A 17,381-nucleotide genomic window follows, 5' to 3' on the forward strand; every position below is an offset into this window, starting at 1 on the left:
CAACACAGGCTAAGGCAGAATGCGGGAGGGAGACAACTGCCAGGTTATCCAACCTTGTATTATTGAATCAAGCAACTTCATTTAGATAGGAGTCAGCTTTAACACCTATAATAATGGTAACTTTGAAGTCCAACAACTTCTACTTTGGACTGAGAACGCAATTGAAAAGTACAGTCCTACCTCGAAATAAAAAAATGCACTCTATAAGTCACTCATCATGCCCGTTCTGGTATATGGCGCAGAAGCATGGACAATGAAAAAATCCGAGCAGGCGCATCTTGGAGTATTCGAGAGAAATATGCTGCGGAGGATTTACGGGTATATGCGCGTTCGGCGATGGCGATGGATATAGTATTCATTAAAGAAGAAAAAGAACGGCAGTACCACCACCGTTTTCCACAATTATATCCACAAGCAATTAAATGTTTTAGTAAGCGGGGTTATTTGCCAATTTGCTCATTGAAAATACTAACCTATCTTAGATAAANGGACAAACTGATAAGGCTTAAACCTTTTAAACGTAGGCAAGAATACTCGCTGAAACATCGACCAACCAAGCAATAGAACTAAACTGCGGGCTGGCAGTTGAACTAACGTGCCAAACTATGTGCTGAACGTGCACAACCGAGCGTAATCTCCAAGTGGTACTCACACATGTGGGAAGCCAACCGCATTTGCGATAGGATACAGAATTTTGAAGAGCCTAACTAGCCAATACAGAAGTCACCAGGAAGCCGGAGCAGGACCATTCTCATACAATAGACATGAGTCGCCAACACTTCTCCTGACAGATGTGAAAATTGTGGAACATAGCGGTTTTACACCCACTTGGAAACGCAACTTTGGTCCGGAAGGTATGGACAAACATCAAGCTTGTGTGGCAAAGGCCATTTCTGCTTTTGTGCGAGTGCTAACTTCTTGCGTAACGGTAACTCTGGTTCTAACGGCGATCACTGGCGGAGCAAGGTTGAAAAAATATAGTTTTCCAAAACAAAAACATTAAGAGTACAACTCCACATCAAGGCTTTTAAGAGTTGAATAAAGTGCTGAAAACCTGAAAGGCGGCGTACGTCTGAAAAGCCTTTTGCGTAGTTTTACTCTAAAATTTATTGGCAACGAAAATGCCACTTCTAAAAGTAAACAAATTTTCTCTTTTGAATGAACACATTTCCAAAATTATTTGCTATATATACATACATAATAGGGATGCCAATCCCGGGATTCCGGGGTTGTTGAGGCCCGGAAATCCCAGGATTTGCTTGCATTAATCCCGGGATCCCGAAAGATTTGAAATATTGAATTGATAGTAAGAACTTGTGTATGAGTTTTGAAGTACGATTTTTGTAAAATGCCATTTTGACTGCAATTGAAGCAAGCTTGAAACTGTACTTTTAAATTGCAGTCTGAGCCTTTTTTGAAGAAGATTTAAATGAATTTACTCATAGAGTTAGATAATTTTTTACATCAATCTACTCAAAACTTCCTCAAATCGAAAAATTTATAATTTATCCGATGTTCTGGTACAAGAAGTTCAAATATTTTGTAAGGGTTGTGACTACCTTTTGACAGTTCAGCCTAAAAGTGTTGAGGCCGAAATATGTTTTTCGTCAGTAGGTTTTATATGTAATAACTTCAGGTCAAGATTGCAAGACTCCGCTTTGAATGCTTTGCTGCTCTTACGAAAACATTTAAAGTGCAATAATAAAAACACTGGCAAAAAACGGGTGTGTGTTTTTAACCAGATCTACCTGCCAATATGTATTTCGCCCGGTGAATCCGAATCTGAGATCCGTGAATTACGAAATAAATGGCAAAAAATCCGCCATTCGCCATTTCGCCATTTCTTTATAGAGTAGAATAAACAAGAGATTGTTTTTGTATATTTTTGTTTAATGTTTTTTATTAATCATTACTTTCAAAAGTACCTGTTATTTGTGATGTATACGTTGCACAATCATCATGATGCAATAATGAAAGGCTGTTGTACGTTGTGACAGCTCGAAATCGAACTACTTTAGGTCAATACTGTATTTTGGAAGTACAAGAAAAACGGGAAGAAATAAAGCCTTTCAGTTGTAAAAGGACTAAATTTTATGCCTTCTCAACAGCGTTCCGATTATCAGAATAGGGTATATATATGGCTTGGTAGTCTCATAAATTTGTAGGTAATTAAAATAATAAAATTAGGCGTGTTCTGTCAAAAAATATGCTTCCTTATATTGTACAGGCCAAATAGAGGAATTCATTTACGTGTGATCTTTTGTCCCCCTCTCTCATATGGGCTTCTCGTGCGCATAATCAGGTTTGATAGCTGTTGACCATACCAATAATGCTCTCATACTCAGTTTTACTAGATCAATTCAGTGCTTTGTATTGTTATTTTGAACAAAATATAGGCCAAAAATATAAATGTTCAAAATTCGGAGAAAAATGATTTTTCAGAATCTTTTGATCGTGAAAATTTTTTTCTCGGAGAACACGAATTATCTAGTAAACCTCGAGTATGAGACATTATTGGTATGGCCAACAGCTATCAAACCTGATATATTCGCACTATAGGTTTGTTTTTGTCTTCCAAGTGTTATATAAGGGATACTTTCAGTATCATATAAGGAATTATAAATTACCCAAGTTCACGTAGATCCAAATTCGTGTCATACAGCAAGCATTTACTACTTTTTAATGTTTTACTTATTTGTTTTTGAAATGAACGATATATTTCAGAATTTGTAATTAATACGTTGTGTTCATTTTAGTTTAGTTTGTGCAGAATTTATTTTATACATACAGTATCGGTCATATCAATAGCAACCCCATTTTAAAGTGATATTATTTCCCAATCATGTTTATTTATTTATTTCTAAGTATTTGCAATAAAAATAACAAAACACATATAAACCCAATTTTAAAACTTCGCAGAAAACTACAAAAAATACAACAAATTTTCACCCAAAATTCAAACTTTTTTCTCAGAAGTGTTAGAATTTTTTTGCAATTTGTCAATAGCATTTTCAATCTTGATAATTTATCAAAAAAGAGCCTTTGATTTCTGTGCTAGAATACCAATTCTTGATAAATAATAAAAATTGACAAATTATAAAGATTTTCAATTTATCAAGTGCACAGAATCGGGCGATATAAAAATATAAAAAATGTCATGTACACATCATTAATTGTCTGTACTTATCTAAGTCAGTATATGTGATATGTATGTACATACATCTACATATCGTCGTTTAAAGTACAAAACCGTGTATCAATAAAATGCAAAACCGCGTATCAAGATAAAGCAAACCCACGTATGCGATATGCAACCTCTATTATTTTGAAGAGAGTAAAAAGACTCATGTTTCAAAATGGTTATCTTTTTTTAAAAAGCAATCGCATTTTTAGCTAGTATATTTCAGGAAGAATGGATAAGGATTGAGCCAAGAACTTGTGTGAGCAAATCCAATTTTTAGCAGCAAATGTTAGTTACGCGGTTTTGTACTTTAAACGACGATATGTATATTAACTAGGAACGCAGCAATCTAATACGCGGGTGGAGCAGGAGCGCAGCACAGCAGAAGCATAAAAAAAAAATCTGAAAAAAAAAATGGTTTTTTACTTTTACAACTTACTTCGACGTGTCTAAAGCACAACGCACACACTAATGCAAAGGCGCAACAGGAACGCAACAATTTGCAAGCAATTTGAAAATAAATGTCAGCGAATAAGAACAGAACGAACAACGAAATTTGAATCAATGTAACTAGTTTAGAATTTTTTCTAATATTTTGGGAAATGTTCAGTTAGCAAAGCAAATTAGCACTGTTTCTCCTAAGGTAGTTCAAGATGCCGGATTAGAGCGAGAAGTTGCCTACATATAACACCTTTAATTATTGCATCATGCTCAATCATATGGTTTTTTAAATTCAATTTAATAAATGTTTTACTTTAAAGTTTGTTTGATTTAATCAATATCACTAGCGTAGAGTGCAAAGCTGCTAAGTCCCAATTTAAAAATGGTACAGGAGAGGAAAAAACTTCTTGTAGCCATTTTCTTCAAGTATTTCGCAAAACTTTGAATACAACATTTTTCCTGTTTAAAGCAAAGCAAAGCTCCATACAAATCAGAGGGATTCTATCTTTATTAAAAGATTTCAGAGCTTTTTGGACTTAGCAAATTCTTCCTTTCATTGAATATAAACGAGAAAACATAAGACCAGGACCTTTACTCCTTTCTAGCCTCGCTGTATCAAAATATGATTTTTCATAAAAAGTTAAGTTAGCAACTTTTCACTCTAAGCTAGAGTCTCACAATCAGTTTATCTTAAATTCTAAATAGCTTTATTTCATGGTATGTTTAAATGCTTTCAATATTGAATTTAAAAATATCCCTAAAAGCCGGGATCACAGTTTTCCTCACATTTTGGCACCCTTAATACATACATAGGCCTCGAATAACGCCACACCAACAATTCTCTGAAGCGTGAAAAATTTGCAAGTTACTGAGTAGCAGATTTGGTTATTAGGGCGAGTAACTTCACTTTTGTGTATGTGGGCGCACACCACCACTGCGTATGGGTATAATTTCATCGATTGCACTTCTACAACTACATTCGCTCTTCAGCCAACACAAGCCAGCAAAACAATAATAATTAACTATAATAAACATTATTTGACGTAAGCACTGAAGTACTGTCAATTTAAGTGGGAATGGCAGGGAATAAATGTAAGCCAACAACAAATGGCTACTGCTACGGCCGCTTCTACCCGCTAAGATGTGTCTGTTTTACGATATTCCCTGCTATTTTCAAACATTGCCATCACACCCACAACCACCACCGACAGCATCACCTTAAGTAAACCTTCGCTTCCTATGCTGTGACGGCAGCAACCTTCATGACCTATTTATGTTGTCATCACCAAATCGCTTTGAGTCGGAAAAATCAGGGCATTCTACAAAGTCATTTCATTTTGTTTGCCATTTTCACTTCCGTACCTCTACCTCAACTCACTTCCTTAACTTTTATCGCCCACCAAATTCTTTTATACTTTTTCCGTGCGCCCTTCTTCTACACTGTGACTGTTGAAACCTTGCGCCATCGAAAATTGCTGCTTAGTTTTCTGACAGCCAACGCCCATTTTAATGTTGCCAACGGCATATGAACATCATTAATGGCGACAACAATAATAGCAACAGGATAAGGTATTCCTACATACATATGTACATATATATATAGGTAGATGTAGTAACAGCAGCATATGAAACACATACTCAAGGCAATCTAAGATGATTCTAATTTCTAATCTCCGTGTGGAGTATAAAATATATGGGGAGAAGCAAACAACGCTTATTCTTAGAAAATAAGGACATGCAGGCGATTACAATCGCATACCATTATTCCAAAGTAACTTTATAACTATAGGTATTTATGTATAGATATCTGTGTGTATATTAGCCTGCAAAATTGTATGTTTGTTTAGCGTAGGTGTCCGTTGCGTTTGTAGCTTAGTTAGCAACGAAAAGGTTCTAAACTTGGTCCGACATTAAAATACTTTCCATACAAACCATCTGCTTTTCGGAGCTGGAGTATAATCTTCTTCTTCTTCTGATTTGGCGCTGTAACCGCCTAAGCGATTTTGGCGAGTTCACCAAAGCACGTCAGTCTTTTCTGTTCTGTTCCAACTGACGACAATTAGAAATGCCAAGTAAAGCCCAGCCCTTCTCCACTTGGTAATTTTTTATTGAAATATTTTTCAATAGGGGACTTTCCTCGTTTAGACATTTCACGTTTAAAGCTATTTTAGACCTTTTTCATTTGATACCAAATTTGTTTAATTTTTATAAGCGGTTTTTTCATTATTAGGAAGGGACTTTTATTTCGGCCTTAAAAAATATTTGGCCAAATTTAACTGTTAAAAAAGTAACTGTTATTTTCGGTCCCTGCATTAAATACTAAATTCTATAAATCTGTGGGTATAAAAAAACATCCGAATACGGTAAAATTACATATAATTTTTGCCTCAAAGCAGCTTCATTAGTGCAGCACACATACAAACACGCAGTTAACAAAGACACGTCAGGAAATTCAATTTATGTACGACTTAAAGCTAGGCTGGCTCTGCGGGCTGGCTCCATATTAACGAGCTCCTCTGCGGGCAAAACAACGCACTTATATATACCAGCGGTTGGCAGCGGCATTGTTTCCGCCCAAATGTTTTGCGTTGGATTATACATTTCAACTAAGCCTTTGTTATTATTTGGTAAGAAACCACCGACGGCCAACAATTGTCCATTGAATGTTACGCCATTGATGCCATGTCGTGCGGTAATCAATGAAGACACCTATCAAATTTTAAATTATAGTTGAGCTTATTGTTTTCAACTAAGTTTCTACCCTTACTTACCTTCGTCCAGGTATCAGTATGCGGATTATAGCATTCCACATCATGACGGAAAGGCGGCAAGTTTCCTGAACCGATTACGTATATGAGACCATTTAATACGGATGCCTGCATGAAAAGTTATAAAAGTTTTAGAATGCATATCTTTATATTGACGCTAGTCAGGAAACCCACTCCACAGTCATGTCGAGCAGTATGCATATCAGCACACTTAGTCCAGGTAGTCGTTCTTATGTTGTAGCATTCCACCGATCTTAGTTGCTGCGAATCCTTATCGAAACCACCGATTATATAAATAAGTTCGCCAATAGCCAAAGCAGTGGCATTACGTCGTGGCATTGACATTTTCCGAAGTAAAAACCACATTTTTCCGTTGGTGAGATTGAGCCTAATGAAAAAAGTTTTGAAAAATTTATACGATTTGAAATTACAATTATCTTTCATAAATGTTCTTACTTTTCCATAGTACCGAGGACCCTGTTTGAGCCATCATATCCGCCTATTGCATAAATATTACCATTGACTGTAGCGACACACATACTGCCTCGAGACATCACCATTGCTGGCAATCCCATCCATGTTTGGGTCGCTAAATTGTATGAATATACACTACTTGTTGGTTGATCTTCCACCAAGCCGCCAACGGAGATTAGTTTTCGGTTTGAGTATGCTAAGGCTGAGTACATTGTAGGGAAAATCAATACGTCGTATTGTATCCATTGCTTCGCAGATTCATCGCACCGATATATACAACTTTCATTGTCCTGAAAAAAAAGTTAAACAATCACTGACGATTTATCTATAATTTGAAGTTATTCAGGCAGGTTCTACATTTCACTTCCGAGTGAATTTCAACCCCTGCCAATTTGAATTCAAAGCGCATTTTATTGAAATTCACTCGGAAGTGCAATGCAGAACCTGCCTGATTATTATGGGCAATATAACCGCGACCTCTGACGTGGTCTACTGCTCTAAAGAAAACTAAGGAAACTTCTTTTAGAACTGCCCAAATATACCGTAAAAATTTAAGGATACCTATACAATATGAATCAGCGAGCTCTAACTATAAACGAAACAGGGTTATTATCTCGACTTATTCCGGTGCATGGAATCGGCTGTTGCGGAAATCAACATTCAACACTTTCTTGAACACACACAGAAACATTAAAAAACAGGTTCGACTGATCATGTACATATATGCACTAGGAGTGCTCGATGGTGGTGGACTATATAAAATTCAAAGCTCACCAAAACCACCAGAGGAAATTTCGCTGATCTCATATGCTACCGATTTCTCGGTATCCAGCAAGGGCATTGATGATCTGTAATCGAAGGTAAGCATCTATTTCTCCAATCAGACTCACTTTTTCGCCAAAAACAGCCGAAAACTTTCTCCTGCGAATTACTCGACAACCATTAGGTATATGCAGCCTAGACGAAGGTCAAGCTGATGTTGGGTATTCCGTCGATTGGTTACTATCCGACTGTGAAAACCCCGAAATCATTACAATAGTAATTGAAATTTGCTTTGATTCTCCGCGTAAACAACTACAAGTACCACAACATAGCCTTTTGATATGTAGCCGTATGGCACCTTAGTAAGCAAGTGAACAGTTACTTCCTTGAAAGAGAACCGTCTCCTTCGCACTTCACTTTAAATCTACGTCAACCGACTTCGGAACACTCAGAACCAATATTTAGGGTCGTCGAATTGAAGGAACATGTGAAGGGCAAAAAGTAGAGGCCGCCAGTAGGTTCTCTTCGCCAAGACAAATAAGTCGTCATCGTGTCCTACGTTCATCTCAGTTGGTGCAGAAAGGAGTTTGGCTATGCAGAGTTTAGACAATGTAAAGCAGAAACCCGCTTATAAACTACCCACATACATATATTGCTTTTATTTTTTATAAAACAAACGACGATGCCTAAGAATTTTGGCCACGCTTGCACGGATAGCTAATGATTTGCTGGGTTATTTGAGCTGAAAGGGATTAGTTTAAGATATCCATATTCGAGACGTCACTATATATATACATATATATATAAAAGAAATCTTGATTAAAAAAACTCCCGAACGAATTCTCAAAGCTTCAAAAGTTCTACATGCCCTGAGAACTAACGAAAATTACATAAATTGCATAGTTTCTTACATTTTGCCAGTCACACTTTCGTATTGCCAAAATGGATTCCTTCTTTTGAATACTTCTCTCAGTCGCTCTGCGAGCAGACGGTGACAAAGTCAAATTTGTATTCTTTATAGTTTTGGTTTGATTCACTCGAGCGCCACTATTCGTTCGCGATCCAATTTGGTCTGGCCTGAAATTGCGCAACGGCACGCTACTTGGAGCCTGGCTGGTTGTGATTACTGGGGCACCTGGATTTGCATTCATGGATCCACTTGTTGAAGGGTTCACTGGCGTAACGCTCATTTGTGGGTCTTCCGTGCTGCCCTTTAAGTAAGTTGTACAAATAGCAGCAGCACCGCAAAGTTTCAAAGTTGTTGCTGCATTCAAAAGTTCGCACACATTATGCTTTGTGGGATAAAGCTTGCCCGAGTAGCAATATGCAATAAGTAATTCAAAAGGCTGTGGTGCAACATTTTCAATATAGATCGCTGGCACGATGCCCCGAGGCGTTTGGAAGAGTTCATTAAAGTAAGCACTCGATGCGGCCAATATGAGGCGATGAGCTGTAATGCTGAACGGAAAAAAATACCCAAAGCATATTGAAATTTGGCAATGAAAATTTGAATTTCGTTTTGAGGCCTAATCTTTTTTGTTTAGTGTACAAAGAAGTTTTGTGTAACTCACCGTTGTTGACTGTTCGTCCACAAGAATGTTACGTCTGTATGGTTTTCATCATCAAAGAATTCAAAGAACTTATCCCAAGCTTTCTCGATGAAAACTTTGTCTTTTGGAATAAATCGCCTGTTTGGCAATGCTTCGGCCATTATGTCTAGAAATATTAAACAGAATGATTGAATATTTGATGTCCATTATGCAGTTTGAACGCATAAGGAGCTGATAAAAATAGCATCGTATTACTGTAGTTTTAAAAATGATATCGTTTATATTTTCCAAAGACTAAGGCTCGCCAAAAATCATTAAGCTTTTGGTAAGTAAGTAATCTGATTATTCTTGGAAATTGCCAAGAGAATAGATTCCCTGTAAACCATTTTTCCAAAGTACTCTGAATTGTAGAGAAATTTTAAAGAATTCGTAAAGATCGATTTTTTGACGAATTTTCTCAAATAAAATAAACTGTTAACACTTCGATTCTTTTACGAAATTTCGGAAGAAAATCGGAAAGCAATGAAAATAATGCTGCTATCTGAAGAATTTCTTGCAGAATTTTTTCAGAATTTTCTTTATTTTTCGTACAGATATTTCTTTACGATTTCATGTCAACCACTTCATATAATTTTCTTTGAAAATTCGTAAAAAATCGTTACAGAAATGAGATATTCCTAAAGATTTCGTTAAGATTTCGGGAACTGTGTTTGTAGGGCTACTATGTTCCCTGCAAACCAAAGTTCCCGAAATCTTAAGGAAATCGTTAGGAGTATCTCATTTCTGTAACGATTTTTTACGAATTTTCAAAGAAAATTATANTGAAAGATATTCTTCACATAGCAGCATTATTTTCGTTGCTTCACAGATTTTCTTCCGAAATTTCGTAAAAGAATGGAAGTGTGCGTAATTTATTTCATTTTAGAAAATTCGGCAAAAAATCGAATTAAATCTTAACGAATTCTTTAAAATTTCTTTACAATGCAGAATACTCTAAAAAAATTGTTTTCAGGGTTGTTCCTTGAAATGAACATATATGTATAGATATGCATTTGTCTATAATTTTTTTTCTATTAAAAAATATATATAAAGTAGCAGTTATTCACGTTTCTGATTAGTCAGGTTATCTAATGAGTTCTCTGTTTAATAAAATCAATTGGATTCAGATTAATCAAAATATAATTGATCGAGAAATTAATCATTTTTCTTATGGCGTTTTCGTTTCTACAAAAAATTTTGCCTTCTCGTCGCCCTTTTCTTAGTGTTTGTGCGTAGAAGGCAAAGAAAAGGTTGAACTTTTCGGTAGAAACGAAATCGGCCTTAGTTAAAAACTATTACATATAATGATAAAAATGACAATTTTACACCGCATTTATTTCAGTGTGAATTTTTAACTTTTCACTTCACGATAAGTGAATTTGCAAGAAATTTTACATTTTAAAAGAAATATTGAATGAAATATTACGAAATATACGTGAATTATGTAACTGATGTACTATTTAGCTGCTGTCGAAACCAAAAGTACTCACAACTCGATTCTCAAAGGGAACGACAGTATCCGATTCTTAAAAGTATCGCTACCGAGCACTTCAAAGTAGGTACTCAGTATGTACTCACAAGACTCGAAAGTACTGAGGACTCAAAAATGCTCTGTAAAAATAATCGCTCTGATGCATGTACTCATGATCGAGTACTCAGTACCAAGTGTTGATACTTACAGAGTTCTATTTTCATTTACCGGTATTCAGAAATGATTGTACCCAATTTTAAGTTTTGAAAAGTACTACAGGTATTTGTACCCAGTACAGTTAGTAAAACTTAGTACTATGAAAAAACATATAAAAGAAGTGAAACGGGACAATTACATATAGATATGTATATACATATGTATTCTCATTCATTTGATGAAACTAGTGATAAATTTATTAAATTTAATACAGTGGTACTTCCAAAAATACCCGATCCTTAAAAGTATCGATATCGAAGAACTCGATCCCCAAAAGTACTCGATACTTCCAAACACTAGTAACGGCCAATTTCACGAAATCAATTTAAGTGAAAAATGATTTTAATTTTATATGGAAATTGGTGAAACCGGCTATAAATATCATATTCTCAAATTTTTTCTATACTTATATATATTTTGAAAGCCATTTTTATACCTTTCATGAGCATGAAATGGTATTATAACTTTGGTCCGATGTTTGTAAGTACCAGAATAAGAAGAGATAGACCCATTAAAATGTATACTGTCCGTCTGTCTCTCTGTCTGTCCGTCTGTTTGTATGCAATCTAGTCTCTCAGTTTTCGAGATATCCCGATCAAATTCGGTAGGTGGGTGTATTTTTATTATGTATTAATCATTTGTCGGAACCGGAAGAATCGGGCCACTATAACATATAGCTCCCATACAACTGATTGCTCAGATATGAGATTTTTCGTTATAACTTCTCCACTTATGAAGTTAGGAACATGAAATTTTTCGGTACTTCCACCCATTATCAACAAAGAAACTTAGAGTGAAAATTAAAAAGATCGAGTCACTATAACCTATAGCTCTCATACAACTGATTGTTCAGATATAAGATTTTTGTTATAACTCCTCCATTTAAGTAGCTAGGCAAATGAAATTTTCCACTGTTGTCACTTATTATCAAAAGAATACTTTCAGTGAAAATGGCGAAGATCGGGTCGCTATAACCTATATCCACCATACAACTGATTGTCCAGATATGAGATTTTTTGCCGTAACTTCTTCATTTATGCAGCTACGAATATCAAAATTCGCACCGTTTTCACTCATTATTAACAGAATACTTACAGTGAAAATAACTAAGATCGGGTCACTGTAACATATATCTCCCACACAACTGATTGTTCAGTTATGAGAATATTCGTTATAACTCCTCCATTTATGCACCTAGGAACATGAAATTTTGCAATATGTACTTCCACCCATTAACAACAGAATATACAGGTCACTTTTACATATAGCTCACATACAACTGATTGTTCAGATATGCGATTTTCTGTTATAACTACTGGTTATATGGCAACACTGATTGTGACCAAAGGGTTGCTATGGTAGCAAAGATAAAGCAAATGCACTAAAATATGCAAACGCAAGACCATATGCACCAGATTGTGATTACCATTATGCATATGCGTGTGTATATATGTTTGTACATACAATTATATTAGGCATTATTCGACAACTGAAGCTCCAAAACTGGTTTTTTTTATTATGTCTGGCGTTTTTTAAAATCCAAATGGCGGACAAAGTTTCAAAAACTATTGGATTACTGGAAGTTTGTTACTTAGGGGTTCTTGGGTCGCTGATTGCGAATATAATCATGCATTTTTTAAATTTAAAAATGGTGTATTAAATATAGTGCATTCAAAAAATTTAATTTTAAAAAATTCATGGAACAAGTTTCGAGCTAATTCAATAAAATTTTTAAAAAGTTTTCCGCCAAATGGAATTTCTTGTGAATCCAATCATTTTAAAAACTTCGCCCGCCATATTAGATTTCAAAAAAAGCTACTCCTTTCAATTTTCCAGAACATAACTGATTTGTTTTATCTGAACCAGTTTTGAAGGGGTACTTCTGTTTGCGAAGAATGATTAAGTCAACTGACATATTAATTAGTTTTGGCTATTTTTATTTAGCTTATTTAATGTATATGTTTTTTTATAAAAGTTTGACACTTTACCTAACCAGCGCAACATAAATCCACATTTCAAACTTCGTACAAAAATTATGAAAATTCAACAAACTTTCACATTTGCAGCCAAAAATCGTAAACATTTTATTTCGAATTTTTAGTGAAAATTTGGTTATGCAGTTTTGTAAATTTCAAGAAGCTAGAAAATCATATTGATTTTTAATATTCTTGTTTTCTGATGGTGCTAAGCACTTTTTCCCATACAAACGAAATTGTCGAGCGTATTTTATACGGAAGAAAATGCATAACACCGCCAGCGAAAAAATTATTACAAATCAACGCGATTTTCCAGCGACTTGAAATTTGCACTTTAACCCACTAAAACTTAATGATCTACAAAACTGTATACTGAAGTTTTTTCTAAAATTTCTGAATAAAAAGCTTAAAATTTTCGGGTACAAATATTAAAGTTTGTTGAATTTTCGTAATTTTTGTACGAAGTTTGAAATGTGGATTTATGTAGGTAGGGTTGGTTAAGTAAACTGCTAGACTTTTATTAAAAAGTATAAACATTAAATAATCAAAGAAAAATAGCCAAAACTAGTCAAAATGTCACTTGACATAGGGCCAAATTCACAGTGCGTAGTTAACTTAGAATCGTCAGTTAACTACAGATTTTCAGTACAATCAGCTGACCTCAAGGGTGCATAAATGCATATCGTCGTTTAAAGCACAAAACCGCGTGTCATTATTCTGNAGTGGATTTATATGGGGTTGGTTAGGTAAACTGCTAGACTTTTATTAAAAAGTATAAACATTAAATAAACAAAAGAAAAATAGCCAAAACTAGTCAAAATGTCACTTGACTTAGGGCCAAATTCACAGTGCGTAGTTAACTTAGAATCGTCAGTTAACTACAGATTTTCAGTACAATCAGCTGACCACAAGGGTACATAAATGCATATCGTCGTTTAAAGCACAAAACCGCGTGTCATTATTCTGCATAACCGCGTAACTGATATTTGCTGCCAAAAATTGATATTGCTCACACAAGCTCTCAGCTCAATCCTTATCCATTCGTCCTGAAATATACTAGCCAGAAATGCGATTGCCTTATAAAAAAGGGAACCATTTTGAAATATGAGAGTTTTTACACTCTAGAAAATAATTTATGCAACCTCACATACGCGGTTTCACATTTTGTTGATACGCTGTTTTGTACTTTAAACGACGCCATACATACATTCATATGTATGGATGTGTATGAATGGCGTATTTATGCACCATATATATGTACATAGTATGTACATTCATACATACATAAATTCATATGTACATATAATATAAATACTTAGGATGTGCACATGCTCTGTGGTGGTNGTGACATACATACATTCATATGTATGGATGTGTATGAATAGCGTATTTATGCACCATATACATACATAGTATGTACATTCATACATACATAAATTCATATGTACATATAATATAAATACTTAGGATGTGCACATGCTCTGTGGTGGTTCAATATGCATCGGAGAAAAGTAAAGTCGGAATTATAATTCTCTTACCTAGATTTGAGCTATAAAGTCACTGATGTTTTGTTTTGAAATCAAAAAATATTTACGGGTCACTCAAAGCGCTCAAAGGGTGCCATGTAGTATATTATATGCAGTGGTTACGAGATGATCACAAAATCGAACTTAAATTTACTTTGAAAAAAGGTTAGAAAAAGTTGTACACTCTGAAAAATAGCTTTAAGTCGAAGTCGGTTTATTCACCCGTAAAAACTCTTCGCCAACCCGTCAAGTTCCGCGAAGTCGATTTCTTTAAATCAATTCTTAAGTATATCCTTCACAAAATAGAAATTAATATCTCTTAGGCTAAGAACGGCAACATTACTTCAAGGTATACAAAAATAAATTTTGTTTAGGATAAACAATATACCCATATATTATGTAAATAGAAATATGGCTATTTTCTACGACAGACTACACTAGTAGTACGCCAACAAGTGACATTGTAAAAAAATTCAAGCAAATTTGTTAGTATTATATTCTAATAGACTTAAGAAAAAAGCTAAGAAAGTATTTTTTTCAAAGAAAATTTATTTTTATAAACTGCAGTCCAAATTTCATTATGAATACATATTTAAAGTAAAAGGGCGGCCAGAAAAAACCACGAAGTCAGACCTAAAATTCTGAGGTTTTGGCACGAAAATAAACGCTATATCTAGCCCCGATAATTATCGGATATATATATATATTGTATAATTATTATAAGTATTATAATACTAGCCTGGCCCACCGATTATATAGGGGAAAAACTATTCAATAGTCCTTGAAAATCTATATTTTGCAATAGGCAAACTAAGTTTAAAATAAGGAGACTTCAAAGAATAATGTGTGCCTATTTTTTTACCATTTTTTCAAGTTATTATTTTTAAAGATTCCCGCTTTGCATTTTTTTTTGGGTTTTGAAGAATATAGATACTCAAGAATTCTAAACCATTTCTTTTACGAAAAACTTTCTTTCCGCATACAAAAATACATGGAAAACTATGAGCAACCTCTAAATATTCTTTTGGTTAAAAAAAAAATTAAACAGGTGAATATTTTTTCGATACAGCACAATCCTAGGGGGTGAAAGCACAAAAATTCCACCTTTGTTTTCTTTGTACCGCCCTAATATACTTATATTGTTAGGGGATTAAAAAGCCGTGTTAACCATGGTAATATCTTAGATCTTAAAATGTTTTTCTATGTAAAAAACGATTGAAATGGTTTTAAAAGATTTCTAACTACATTGAAATGTTTATGAACAGATGGAAAATATATAATTAGATCTTATCATACATAGCGAATCCCTTAAAACAATTTGATTCGTTTATTTACATACAAAAATTTTAAAACTTAAGATATTACGACGCTTATACGGCGTTTCCACGATTCGTTCCCCGTTCGTCATTCGCCTTGCCAATTACCTACCGAATTACGTAATCCGCCATACAAAACTTGAGAGCGAATTGCCTCATTTGTAGATAATTCAGACCGAATTACCATGCGAATGACGAACGAATCGGTGTCTTCTCTAATATTTATCGGAAATATATTGAAGTTTTCACCGGCCTTGTCCCATTTGCTGACACTTTTTCTAGTTATAGAATAATATTAATAAAATATTCTCCATATAAATTAAAATTGTTGACGATAACTTAAATTTTAGCTCCATCTTCGATATTTGCAGGACACAAAAATAATAATGAATAGCGAAGAACAAGAACAAGAACTAGAGCTGCCAAACGAATTAATAATGTGTGGCGTGGAAACAGGGTAATTCACGAAATACTTAGAGAGCGAATTACGAAACGTGGAAACATCGTATTAACACGTCGTGTGAATCCCCTAAGTATTTGTAGGGAAATAAATACATATGTATGTATGTATGCATGGATAGGTATATGCAAATATGCAAAATACTTACTCACATACGTATGTACATACTTATATGTATATGTACACGTAAACTTCTAAGTACATAACAATACTCACTTCTAAAAAGCGCAAATTACTTCCTCTTGTTTTCCTTTTTATACACTAAATACGAAATTGCAAACTTGCAGAATTACATATAAAAACTTAAAGAAAAACAAAGACTTTAACCTATTCTTGAACACTTAACAAACAAACACAACCGATCGCACTACAGCGACAATATGCACTACTGGAGCCAAGAATGATAGAATGTATTCTCTCAATCGTGTACTGGAGCTGCGATAAATTTCTACGAAGGAACAGCGACATATGCAGTGATGCCACATGTTTCTTTCGAAAATACCTAGGATCGCCTAAAAAAAGTCTCTACTTTCCCTACGCCCAAACAAAAAATTCCCTACAATATTTTTGTTCCAGCAGCGTTAAAAAATTTTCAAAATTAAAGTACACTTACATGAGGCGGTTTTATAAGCATTTCAACATCGCTTTCAACAAGATTTTTATGAACACTGGCTTATACCTTATTAGTGCACAATTAAAATTTTTAAATCAGTTACATAGATTGAAAAAAAATACGGGTTTGTTTTAAATATGGGTGTTTCCAGCGAAAAGTCTACCGCGTAAAAAAATTAAAAGTCCTAACTAACTTATTTAAAAGTCGATTTGGCTGCTATTTACAATATATACTGGTTATGTAAGCAGAAACATTTTTGCCAAAATTGATCCCGTTAGGTGGCATCTCGAGATATTTTGAAAAACCGCATTTATGTTCCGATTTGTTTCGCATTTGGCATGTTTAGTTGAAATGTAATAAGACATAGATTTGCAAAAAATTAAGCCTCTGGTAGCGCTTATGTCAAAACAAAAAGTCCAAGAACAATATTAACAAAAAGGTTTCAATGGAAATTTGAGTAGATAACGTTACGCCAGGTAATGTCACGTCAGTAGTTCAGCTGATTAAAAATAAAGCAGAAAAGATTTCTGCATATAAAAACTTTGAAAATTAGCCTTAAACATTTCTAATATTACTACAAAAATTCAA

General features: G+C 34.5%; 1 protein-coding gene across 1 annotated transcript; it reads right to left on the reverse strand.

The window, feature by feature from the left end:
- Positions 1–5,981: 5,981 nt before the first annotated feature.
- On the reverse strand, positions 5,982–16,557 carry LOC108370896 (kelch-like protein 12). Its single transcript, XM_017626324.1, has 7 exons — positions 16,397–16,557; positions 9,198–9,342; positions 8,538–9,084; positions 6,847–7,154; positions 6,565–6,778; positions 6,394–6,498; positions 5,982–6,331 (listed from the first exon to the last, which is right to left on the reverse strand). The coding sequence occupies exons 2-7, from the start codon at positions 9,335–9,337 to the stop codon at positions 6,080–6,082; spliced, it is 1,566 nt and encodes a 521-aa protein (XP_017481813.1). The 5' UTR covers positions 9,338–9,342; positions 16,397–16,557; the 3' UTR covers positions 5,982–6,079.
- Positions 16,558–17,381: the final 824 nt, after the last annotated feature.

Source organism: Rhagoletis zephyria, unplaced genomic scaffold, assembly GCF_001687245.7.
Source record: "Rhagoletis zephyria isolate East Lansing unplaced genomic scaffold, Rhagoletis_zephyria_1.1 Rzeph_scaffold_04559, whole genome shotgun sequence".
Classification (NCBI taxonomy): domain Eukaryota; kingdom Metazoa; phylum Arthropoda; class Insecta; order Diptera; family Tephritidae; genus Rhagoletis; species Rhagoletis zephyria.